General features: G+C 43.6%; 1 protein-coding gene across 12 annotated transcripts in view; it reads left to right on the top strand.

The window, feature by feature from the left end:
• Positions 1-12,118, top strand: part of anks1ab (ankyrin repeat and sterile alpha motif domain containing 1Ab) — a 60,715-nt gene extending 48,597 nt beyond the window's left edge. For 6 of the 12 annotated variants that reach the window (XM_049571401.1, XM_049571603.1, XM_049571318.1 and 3 more), the window contains 3 exons: positions 1,487-1,663; positions 6,742-6,840; positions 7,714-10,196. In XM_049571401.1, the coding sequence (XP_049427358.1) occupies positions 1,487-1,663; positions 6,742-6,840; positions 7,714-7,833 (396 nt within the window). In that variant the 3' untranslated portion in view covers positions 7,834-10,196. Of the gene's footprint in view, positions 1-1,486; positions 1,664-6,741; positions 6,841-7,713; positions 10,446-11,980 lie in introns of those variants that run through there. The other 6 variants (XR_007448930.1, XM_049571522.1, XM_049571756.1 and 3 more) reach the window with 6 other exon arrangements.
• The last annotated feature ends 147 nt before the right edge of the window (positions 12,119-12,265 follow it).

Below are 12,265 nucleotides of genomic sequence, written 5' to 3'. Positions count from 1 at the left end.
GCAGAATGTCATGTGAAAACTGCTTCTGCTTTTCTCTGAAAATGTGATATTCAAACAAGAGCCAAAGGATAATTATACAGAGCAATTACCCTAACAATGTGAAGTGCAGCGCTTTTGTGTGCTGTGTAGTGGTTTTTATGTGTGATGCACGACAAATTGTTGAAAACAAGCATTTGCAAACCCAAGAAAATAACTGTGTTAATTGTTTGTTTAGACTAACAGTCAGAAGTCACTAAATATATACTTACAGTAGATTTTGATTCCAAGCTACATGGCTAAATTGTTCAACAGAACTTGTACCAAATGTTTAGTCACATTTGTGTAAGCGTAAGGCTTCTACTAAGAGTTGTTTGAACGGTTATATTGTTTGTCGTACACACAAGCAAAGGCCTATACACTAAATCTCTTTAAGGTTAATGTAAATTCACTTTAAATCTGTTGTAAAACCAAAGAACTGTGAAGAAATTGTTTCTATCTTGAGCGCTAGCTGTAATGGCAACTTTCTTTTCTGTCAGTGTCACAGCCTGGCTCTGAGACTGTGACAAAAATGGCGACACACATGGGTATGATTTATTTACTCAAAAATAATAAAAACATGATGTTTGGTGAGAGGAGATGTGCCTGCACCAGGACTGGCTGCAGCTCTGTCCTGTATGCATGGTGCTCACAGCGGGCCCAGGTGTTTCTAATGCCACTGATTACACTCAATCAGGGCTGCCTTCAGCTCCCTGGCAAGTGGCAAAACATTTATTCAAAACTGAAATGGTGGTGTGTTGAACACCCTGTTGTGTTATGTAAGCGCAGTGCCTTTTAATAGCAATGTTAATGTACATGTCGCTGCTGATTGGGCAACACCTCTGTCACATCCACGTAATGAGAGAAAACATGCCTCTAAGCCTGTTGCACACCGTTTCGAGGAAATGTTGTTCAACCTAGAAACTGTAGGATAACTGTGCAGACTGCAACACACACGTGCCCTGGGGCTGCTTTCAGCCTTGACAAAACTAACAAAACACTTATTTAAACAGAAACAGTGGTGTGTTGAACACCCTGTTGTGTAATGCAGGCGCATTGCTTTTTAATACGGCGAGGATTAATTCAATACAATTTAAAGGGGCCGTATTGGTATGGCAATATATGCTTACATCACCAAAGCAAAAGTGAAATAAAAACAAAAACTGTATGCACGGTAAGTCAAGATCTATTAGAAAATATTCTATATATACATTGCTGCTGATCACTTCCAACACTCCCACCAAACAAGAAAAGAGTACCTTAAAGCCCTCACACCTTTTTGAGGAAACATGTCATTTAACCTGCAAAATGGTGGACACCATTTACAGATTGAGTGTGCCTCTGGTGAGCAGCCCTGCAGAGAGAAAACACAGAAAGAGGAACCAAGCAGAGGGGTCGTCACAATTACCAAGACCTAACTTTATGTTCACTGTCGACTGATTTCAACACACTTTTTTTTTTATTTACACAGACGCAGACCTACGAGATCATCCTGACACTGGGACAGGCGTTTGAGGTGGCCTATCAGATGGCGATGCAGTCCAGGGCGAGACACTATGTCCCACCTACATCTCTGACCTCAGAGGTCATAGAGACCAAAACCAGCCGTCCTGTATCTCAGTCGTGGAGCAGCATGCGGAGATCAGCAGTGAGTACCACCCTACAGCTCTTTAAAAGACATGTTGAACACGTGTTATCTCTGAGTGTGTGTGTGTGTGTGTGCTGAATTTGCTCTACGTTGTTAAGAGGACAGAGGGAGGAGTAGAAACACACTGTTGTACAATCATAATTCAGAAAAGGTACACAGACCTCGTGACCGACTTTCTCCCCGCCACTGAATCCCCAATGGGCCACCTACAAAGGAAGATTTGCTGTGTATGTGGTAGAAAGTGATGAGTCATTACTTTGCTACCAATTTCATCTCGCCTACCCCTCAACTCTGACTCACTCAGATCAGGGGAGATTTTATTTTATTTTTTTTTTGTGCATATGCGAAACATGATGAATGAATAGTTTTATTTGTTGCTTACAGGCGGGTAAATGATTTCCTCGGGGACTTTTCTGAGGACTCAGCCCCGCTGGTTGGACCCATCCGCCGCTTCCTCACTATTGATTAATTGTGTTGCGTATATGTTGACGTATACCCTGAGCTACGCATTGATGCATTGACCTCTCAGGCTGCATATAATGAGCACTCAGTGATCACTGTCACCTGAAAGAGCGGCACAGCCGGGAGCAGGCACACTGTGAGACCACATGCTTATGCAGAGGCACAAATCACTTTGTTTTACTACCTGCCTGTAAGGATAATATATGGAGTAATCACAGAGCTGCATAATGAGTCTGGCTGGTTGTTTAAGTTTTAAATGAGACGGGGGGGACTCCTATCTGCTGCAATTTGTTTTAATGTTTTTTATTGCCGTGTGAACGCTACCAAATCTAGCTGGTTTAAACAGACTGTGACAGCCGTGCAGTTTTTTTTACATTTTATTTTCCATAGGGAGAGATTGACAGTTCGCTTCACTCCCATCCCCCCTTTAGTTACTGTTGCTACACCTGCCAAGCTTCTTTTTTTTTTTTTTTGAATTTAGTATCAAGACTTGGGATATGCCGTCATTATTTAGTTTTGAATAGCATTCTTATTTATTAATATCAGTCTTAATTGGCATTTTTTACAGCAGTGTGTGACACACAGGCTCTTGCCTGTTCATGGTCAGCTCTTTGTTGTCATAGATGCATTGTACACAAACCAACTAGCCTACAGTTTTAAAGGCTGGGGGGTAGAGATGCATGCATGAACAAAAAGCCCACACTTCTGATCGGAAGGACATCCAACACACTTGGATAGGCCCAAACATCGCAACACCGACCAAGACCTTGGTGGAAGGAATGAAAGAGGGAGGCTGTGTTTACACGGTTGAAAAAGTCGCCACTGGTGGAAAACTGTGATAAAATCCTATTTTGATGCAAAGAAGCAAAATGGCACAAGCGGATCCAGCATATTTTGTAAAGTCTTTTTCGTAAAACTGGAATATTTTGTGCAAGTAAAGGTAGTCGGTGATAACAGTGACTGATTTACAACTTCAGATTCTTTGTAATATTTGAAACAGTGGGTTCTTGATATCAACAGAGGTGGATAGAGCAACCTTCTCAATTTTAGCTGTCGATAGTCAATTTTTCTGCCTGAAAAAACAGCTGCTTATTTACATTAGCTCTGTGAGTTTGTTGAAGATGGTGCCTCTGTTTTAAACAAATCCTGTAAAGGTGAACTTCACGGCTACATACAGAGATACCTCCGAGCAACTTTCAAATAGGAATGTAAGAAATCACCAGTGATAGGTTAAAGAAGTTAGAGGCTGAATCAGGGAATATTAGCTGAAAATACTTTGGACAAATCATAGTTTAAACCTATGCATGTATGATAAGGAATAATGTACATCTTTTGTCAGACTGTGTAGACTGTTGTTAAGATAAACCCTGCTGGCTGCTTGGGTTATGAACTTGTTTGTATTTGCAGACAAGCCTTTCACTTTTGATGTGACAAGAGAAAAAGCTGTTAGGATGACGAGGACTAACCAAAGTGGCAAACGTGATGCTCGTATATCTTAAAGGGATAGTGCACCCAAAAATGAAAATTCAGCCATTATCTACTCACCCATATGCCGATGGAGGCCCTGGTGAAGTTTTAGAGACCTCACATCCCTTGCGGAGATCAGCGGGGGGAGCGGCTAGCACACCTAATGGCAGACGGCGCCCCAGACTAACGCCTAAGAACACAAAATTGAATCCACAAAGTATCTCCATACTGCTCATCCGTAGTGATCCAAGTGTGCTGCAGCCGCGACATAAAAAGTTGTTTCGAAAAACGTCATATGAACTCTATTTTTAGCCTCACTGTAGCCTGTAGCTCTGACTGCTTCTCTGTGCTCCACGCTCACGTGTGCGCGCCTGCGCGAGACCAGCGAAAGCATGAGCTTTGCTCACCCGTGTTTACATCACGTGACACGTGCACCGCAGGGAGAGACAACAATAACCACAGAGCTAAAAGATCATTTGCACTACGGTCTTTTAGCAAAGGACAGCCCAACATGTCTGAAGACTTTGAAATTGAGGAGGAACAGCATTTCTTTGTTGAGCCGTATTTGTTTGAGCCCGAGCATATGGACGGAACTCAGGCTACTGGACGAAGCAGCCGCCGCAGCTCATGAGCCTAACCCTCAGCCAGCCGCAGAATACCGGAGTCGAGCACTGGAAACCTGGTGGTGTAGTTGTTTCAAATGCAAAGCAGTGCCAATGGACGAGGAAAGTCTTTGCTGCTCAGACTGGGAATTGCTCTTCAGAGATCACCGATCACCCTGAGCGCGCACACGTGAACGCGGAGCACAGAGAAGCAGTCAGAGCTACAGGCTACAGTGAGGCTAAAAACAGAGTTCATATGACGTTTTTCGAAACAACTTTTTATGTCGCGGCTGCAGCAAACTTGGATCACTACGGATCAACAGTATGGAGGTACTCTGTGGATTCAATTTTGTGTTCTTGGACGTTAGTCTGGGGCGCCATCTGCCATTAGGTGTGTTGCCCGTTCCCCCCCACCGATCTCTGCAAGGGATGTGAGGACTAAAACTTCACCAGGGTCTCCGTCAGCATATAGGTGAGTAGATAATGGCTGAATTTTAATTTTTGGGTGCACTATCCCTTTAAGTAAGTTTTGCTTGAGCTGCTAGAGCGTACTCCAACACAGGGAATGACAGAGGGGGGTCATCCCCATGTTCCCAGGATCCAGTGCTCCCAAGTGTGTTCAGTTTTAATCATTTGTTTCCGGATATAAACCAACATTGTAAGAGACTGGTGAGGGTTATTCTCACAGTTCAAATAGCAGAAGTTGAAGGGAGATGGATGTTTCAAATGCAGTTTGAGTGCTGACAATCCGTTCAGCTACTTTGGTGATATCGATTTCTAAAGTCCAGAAAACTGTCTTGCTAGCAAATTTGAGGGCATAGGTTTCAAAGAGTACAACATCACTGGGCTATAAGCTGGGTGGGTGATTTCGACATACTGACCCAGGGAAACATACATTGAACATTTGACCTTCAGTAAAAACAGTGCTAAGAGCATTAAACCATCAGAAAGTTCTCACTAATGTGTCATATTAAGAGGATACTGAGCTGGGGAACACTGGACCCTGGGACCATAGGAATGCTCCCCATCGGGGACCGGCTTCCACACAGTGAGAACATACATTAAATCACAGCTTGACAGATCTGCTGTGCGGAGGAGAAATTTGGTGAAGGGGCACTTCAAAAAAAACAACCTTGTAGTTGTAAAGAGGTAGAAAAATCTTCATGTATAATGGCCAAAATACACAGGGCATGGAGGTGGCATGACATGCCTGCTACAGCCCGCAGCAGAGAGCATCTTTTATAATCAACTGAAGCTACTTTACTGATAAATAGTATTTTTACACGGCTGGTCTATTTTCGGCCCTCCAAAAGAAAAAAACTACAACTCCCAGGAGGTGGAGCTTCTACCACCAGGGTTGTGCACAGATCAGTGATTAGACTGAGATTGGTTACTTTTACCTGCCTGTCTATTGTTACTTCGTGTCTGCTCTGATGAAGATGAAATAGAGCGAAAGTTCAACAATAAACTGAAACACTGCGTAAATGTAAGTGTACACAAATCTTTTCTATCAGTTCGGCCCTCAAACAGGTAAAAACTACAGAGAACTGTGCAAAAAAAAACAACAAAAAACGAGTATGATCTGTTTAATAGTGATCAAAATAAATACCACATTGTACCAGAGGCAATGCAAAGCAGCAGAGCAACCTTGTGGGCGTTTTAGATTTCTCATTAAAATAAATTGATCAAATCAACGTATCCTGAGGTTAAAACAATCCAGTTAAAGGGACCTTCACACCACTGTGTGGTAACTCGCTGCCTCCTGTCATTTTAATGAGAGGAAGCGGTTTCCAACACAGCGGTAGACACATGAAACGATTTTGTCCACCATATTGAACTTCTGGCAGTTGCCGCCTTCCTCATAGGCCTGCGCGGCCAATCAATCAGCCGGAATCACGGATGCAACTACAAGCTAGCCCGCACTTCTGCTAGTGCTCAACAAAGCAGTTTGTTTGGCATCGCAGCTGTGCTCCGTAGTGGCAGCAGCAGCTTTTAAAATGCTTTGCTTTTAAAGTGGAGCGCTTTTGCAGGTAGGTGGCTGTCATGGCGGTCCCCATGCAGTAGTGTGAAAGCAGCTTAATTAATTCAGTGTCGGGTAATATAGCCTCCGCTTCTAAACCCTGCGTAACCAACTGCATTATCACTCAGTATGCACACAGTGAAGCTGGCAGTGTCCACATGCTAGTATTTCATTTTTTCAGGGACATATTTTAGCTCACAGTATAACTGTAATTTAAGATTGTTTATTAACAGCCAGCCACCATATTCTTTCCTGTGTCAAAACCAACAAACTCGCATGACGTCACCCACCAGCCGGAGTGTTTATTGAATTTTGGTAGTTGTAGGTTTTCTGCCTCTTGAGCCAAATCAAATGCCACATCCCTTTTCTCTGTTTTCTCCGGTCATGTAGCACAAATGTCAAAAGTCTTCACGTCTTCCTTCTTCACAGACAGCCCAGTGAAATACCTTTAAATGCTCTGACCCTCTATACTCTCGTTTTTTTTAACATGTCTTTGTTCTTGTCTTCTTGGTCCTCCTGCCTCCCAGGGTGCCCCTCTGCTCGAATGCCGCTGCTGTCACTGTCACACGTGTACTACCCACCGTCCTTCCTTCCTCCCGTTGCACTCTGTTAGCCCTGGAGTCCAGGTCCTTCTCTTTCCTTTCCTCTATTCAACCTGTAATCACCACACACATCTGCTTACACACCAGTCCCTCCCCTCTTTCTTTGTGTTGTTTTTGTCGTCGTCGTCGGGGTGCTGCAGTGCACTTTGTCTCCTCGTTTTGTGGTTCTTATTATATTTCAGCCATTAACGTTCTCCTCATCCCTTTACTTTCCCATCTCTCATCTTCATCCTACATTGTAGAGTTTAAGACGCAGTCAGATCTGTGGTTAAACACATTCAGGAGAAGAGAGGGTTTCTCTTTAAGCTTCTGTGAGGACTGTTGGCTTAATTGTGTCAGTGAGGGTTTGTAAACAGGGTGGTTGAAGTCGTCTCTGTTGGATGGTTTTAAGCTCCCTTTCTCTTTGTATTTCTATCTTTTTAAGACATGTTGAACTGAAGATGTCCTCCGTATGCAGGGGATTTTAAAAATGCTTACCTTGAGATTTTTTAACTATTTCCAGTTCCTACCTAGCTCCAAGTACATCAGTATTAATCAGCATGTGTGTGTTTTGACTGCTTGTATCATGACAGTAGCAGTCATGTTCCTATGAGCCACTGGTTGTAGAGCACATGTTGCTTTTTGAACGACTCATCAGTGTATGTTTTAACTCCCAGAGGGTTGTAGCTTTGGTTTTACTGCCGCCGCCTGCAGAGGCTGAGTGTGTTTCCTGTCAGACATCATCCATGTTGTGGATTGAGCCCTGAGTGTCTGTGATTATAACATGATCACTGGACTGTACCTCTAATCCACATGCACGTGTGTGAGCTGAGGACTTGTCAGTGTGGCGCAATGGCCTCCACTGCCGCCCGTCTCACGCCCTCCTCTCGTCCCTCCTCCCTCCCTCCCCCCCGGCAGATCGACCCCCTGGAGATGGACGCAGACATGCAGTCCCTGGGCAGCACCACCTGGCTCTTGGACCAGCGGGACTCCCACAGGCGCCCCGTCAGCACCAAGTACGAGACTACCATATTCTGAGGCCGGATCCCCACAGCCGCCCCTCTGCACCCCCTCGTACTTCCCTCTCCCCCCTGCATCCGGTTCTTTATTTAACTCTGTCTGACACACACACACACACATACATGCGAGCCCCGTGCCTTCTCACTGTGATGGTATAGCATCCCTCAGGGCTGCCTACTCCTGCACCCTCCTTTGCCCTGCCCAGCGACCCACACCAACCTTTTTACCCGCCATGACAAATACTCCTGCGGCTCTCCTGTGCCTCCCCAACACCCCTGGCAGCCTCCCTCGCCTGTTGCTGCTGCAGCCAATGGCGGAGCCCTGGAACGGATGATCCTGGACTGATCTCATTTTACAGTGGCCCTGCTCTCTCAACCAAACTGCCTCTTCCTCCTCATCCTCCTCCTCCTGACAACTTGCATCTGCCTCCAAATCCCCGATAGCTCCCAGAGGTTGCATCTTTATTCTTCTTCTTCTTTCAGGCCATTCTTTAAATTGATTCTCTGCAGGCAAAACGAGCATGTTCATTTTTTATTTTGCTATGTATCTAGACTGCTCATGGGCTGAGTTTAGTTTCCATAGAGGTTAGCTTTGTAATTTTGAATAAGCTACAAAGTTGTGTGTAATACCAAAAGGGCTGGTGCGCTAAAGGAATGCTTAACTAACAAAATGACCATTTTTATATAAATAACTCACCCGTGTCACCTTGAATCTGTGAAGGAAACTTTGTTTTTCTCACATGCCTCCACAGTGAGCGAAGAATTTAAAAAAAAGAAAATTCTTGATTAATTGAACTAAACAGGCGGCATTTAACAGCAGCATCAAAACATCCGTTGACAAACTCTCACACAACTTGTGCAGTATAATCCAGGCCTCATTTGTCCAGCTGTATGCTTCAGCTGCAGACGGTAGATGATTCTAATCACCAGACTTTAGGTCAAGATTCCTTCAAGTCGAGCAGTCGTTTTTGTCTGGAGACATTTCAGTCCCCAGATTTCACTGCAGAGTGAGCGCTCCTTGCTTTCACGCTGCTCTTCGGTGCAGGCAGCTGCAGACCCAGACTCAGAGTGAGCGTGAGTGAGACAGAGGCAGCTGCACATGCAGACTCAGCTGCCCAGAGGAAGAGAGGTTTCGACTAGTCAGTATCTGAGATAACGTTATCTTCTGTCCTCTGATTAAAAGTGGTGAATTTACAGCTCATAGCAACTTAGTACGCCACAGTCTCTGGCTGTTGTTTGATGCCTGGTGTCAGCACATTTCCAATCTGTCATTAACATAGTTAGCAGGAATTAGCTTGGAGGGCTAACTTGGCTTGTGTACTATATTACACAAATGTGGCTGTCACTCCAAATGTTCATACAGCTGGATAAATGAGACGTGGGCTATAGCACGAGTTGTGCGAGTTTTTAAGCTGCTGTTTTGATATAGTTTTGCCGTTTAATTCAATTGATGAAGAATTTTCTGTTTTTGGATTCTTCATTCACCGTTGAGGCATTAGAGGAAAACAAAGTTTGCTTCACAAATTCAACACAACACGGGATGAGTATTTGATATACAATTGATCATTTTGTAGGTGGAGTATTACTTTGAACTGTTAAAGGAAAAGTTGAACATTTTGGGACATGTGTTTATTCGTTTTGTTGCCAAGCATTAGATGAGTATATTGATACCACTTTCACATGTGTACAGTGACTACAAAGCTACAGCCAGCAGTTGGCTAACTTAGCTTAGCTTAAAGACTGGAAATAGGGATAAAGAGCTAACTTGGCTCTGTACAAACGTAAAAAAGAGTCAGCTACTAGCTACTAAATCTAGATAGAGAAATAGTCTGACGCCTTCATAAAATGTCGATTTTTCTTTTTTAGGTTTTAGTATGGATTAAACAATTTAGAAATAACATGTTAATTAATGAGTTTTAGAGGTGCAGATTTGTTTCCAGTCTGTGCTAACTCATGTTAGCCGGTTGCTGGTGTTAGCTTCATGTTTATCATACAGATCTGTATGTGGCCTCAGTGTTATCAAACTCTTCACAAGAAAGCAAATTAGCGTTTTCCCCACTTTTCCTTTAACTTGCCCTTTTGATATCGCACAAGTCAAAGATTTAGATTTCAGATCTGTAAAAGAAGCATGAGTTGGTTTTTAGTTTTTTCAACATCACTTTTTAATTTTTGACTCACTGAATTATTTGATTGTTTCACCTCGGGACAGTTATAATTTTTTTTCTTTCTCCATCTTTAGCCTGTCCTGTCTTACCAGGCATCTACCACTGTGAGGCACTATGAGGAGGCTGCTTTGCTAGCATGGGATGCAAGATGGACAATTAAATCAATGAAAGACAAAAACAGCAACATGCAGCAAACAACCTGTTTTGTTTTGTTTTTCTACGCATTTGTACAATACTCATAACAACACGATGGATTGGTCATGAATCCATCACTGATGTCTGAACTCTGTATGGACCAAGAACTGAACCCTCGTACACACATACACACATACAGACACACACAGGAGGACACTTTCCTACACTGTACCGAGGACAACAGCCTTACGTCATTTCGGTTATCTATAATCAACTAAAGCCCCCCACCTTTCCCCAACCTCCCTGAATACCACCACCACCACCACCACCCGACAACTGCACGCCTCCCCCTGCTTCTAAAAGACTTTTAAAAAAAAAAAAGAGACAACACTTCTGATTTCCTGGTGTGTTCAATTGACTGTGACTGGCTGGGATGTTCTTATGATGGTACAGTTTTGTCCAGATGAGAGTATTTGCTCTGGCCTTTGTACTGCCCTGTCCGCAGTCTCTCAGCATTCATGGTAGCACCGAGAGGCTGCACATCACAGCATCTTCTTCTTGTCAGTTTAAAAAAAAAAAATATAACACTGTGTTAAAATGTGGCACTATCCCTTTTAATACCTTCTTTTCTTTTCTTACGGTGCAAATAGGACATTAGTGCATTTGTGATACTTTTTGATAGATGGGGGCTGAGTCAAATATTTTGGGAAAGAGTGATTTAAGACACTGATTCAACCAGATGCAAAAAAAAAAAAAAAAAAAAGAATACTACCAAAAAAAAAAAAAAAAAGCATATTGAGTGTGCTGACATTGGATCTACATTTCACAATTTTGGTAATCTAAACATCCTCGACACGATTTCATTTGCCTCGTATATTAATGAGCCTGGAGCACAATTTGGCGCACACTTCCCAACATAGCATCCTATTATCATGATTACATGGGTAGGTATCCATGCTGTTTCACACCAATTTAGAATTAGGTACAGTACATGCAAAGTATGTCACTTGAAAAATAAACAGCAGTGAAAAGATTTAATTCCACCACATTAAAAGAGCCAAATCTAAGTGTTGCACTGGTGTCGTGTTAATGCGAATGGATTTGTTATGCTGAGAACATGACACAGTTATTTTTTTTTGTTAAAGAATTTCCCTCCTGCACTGTGACTCAAAAATGCTCGTCGTGGAGTCGACACATATCTGTGGGTCCCCCCTCCTCCCCTCCCTCCCGTCTTGTGTGCACTACCTACTGTGCGTGCTGTATGCCTTGTTTCTGTCTGTCCTCATGGGAGTTTGGACTGCTGCTGTTACATCACTGTCCACTGTCCTTGTTTCTGTGTGCTGCGGGAGACGTGAGGTATTGAGCTCCGGAAGACAGTGTGTCTGGAGACTGACTGTTAAGATGTAACTGGTTTGTGTGCGGTACCGTGGCTGTGTCATTGCCACTCTGTTCTGACTGTTAACTGTTAGCTTCCACTGACGATGCATGTTGGCAGTGTTTATTTTGTGTTCTTGTACCCTTTGATGCACTTGGCCTGAGCAGTCTCTGTATGTACTGTAGCAGTGTCTCGTCTCCTCTCACTCATCTGCTTCTTATGTTTCCCCTCCTTCTCTCTTTGTTACACGCCAATACAGCGATTTTCATCCTCATCCCTCCATGTTTCCATCGTCGTCATTCCTCCCAACACTTTGTCACGTATGTTCTTCCATTTTGTGTGTCACCAAGACAACCTGCTCTAGTATGGATGCATAATATAAAAGCATTACACTTTAATGAGCAGCAGCTATTTAAAGCAAGTTTTGGTGGCATGATCTTTTGGCTGTGCATGTATCAGTCTATTTTAACATTGGTGTTTTCCTTGTGTAGCTCACCCCAGCGTTCAAGTTTCCGGATACCAAGCTGTGAGTTGAAGGGGAGCAGCGGATGCGAGTGTGTGTGTTGAGTTTAGTGGGCAGAGCAGTGGAAAAGAGGTAGAGAGAGAAAGAAAGAGACAGAGAAAATGAGAGGTAAGCCTTATGCAACGTGCAGGGCCAACCGGCGCTACTCTAACATTCAGATCTCACTCTGTATATCCCCTGCTCCTCCACTGCCCCTGATATGAACCCCAACACACGGACGAGAGGTAACCTGTTGTCCCACACTACTGGCTAA

Source organism: Epinephelus fuscoguttatus, linkage group LG1 (genome assembly GCF_011397635.1).
Source record: "Epinephelus fuscoguttatus linkage group LG1, E.fuscoguttatus.final_Chr_v1".
NCBI classification, from domain to species: domain Eukaryota; kingdom Metazoa; phylum Chordata; class Actinopteri; order Perciformes; family Serranidae; genus Epinephelus; species Epinephelus fuscoguttatus.
The sequence above is the reverse complement of the archived record's forward strand: the minus strand, read 5'-3'. Positions and strand labels throughout refer to the sequence as shown.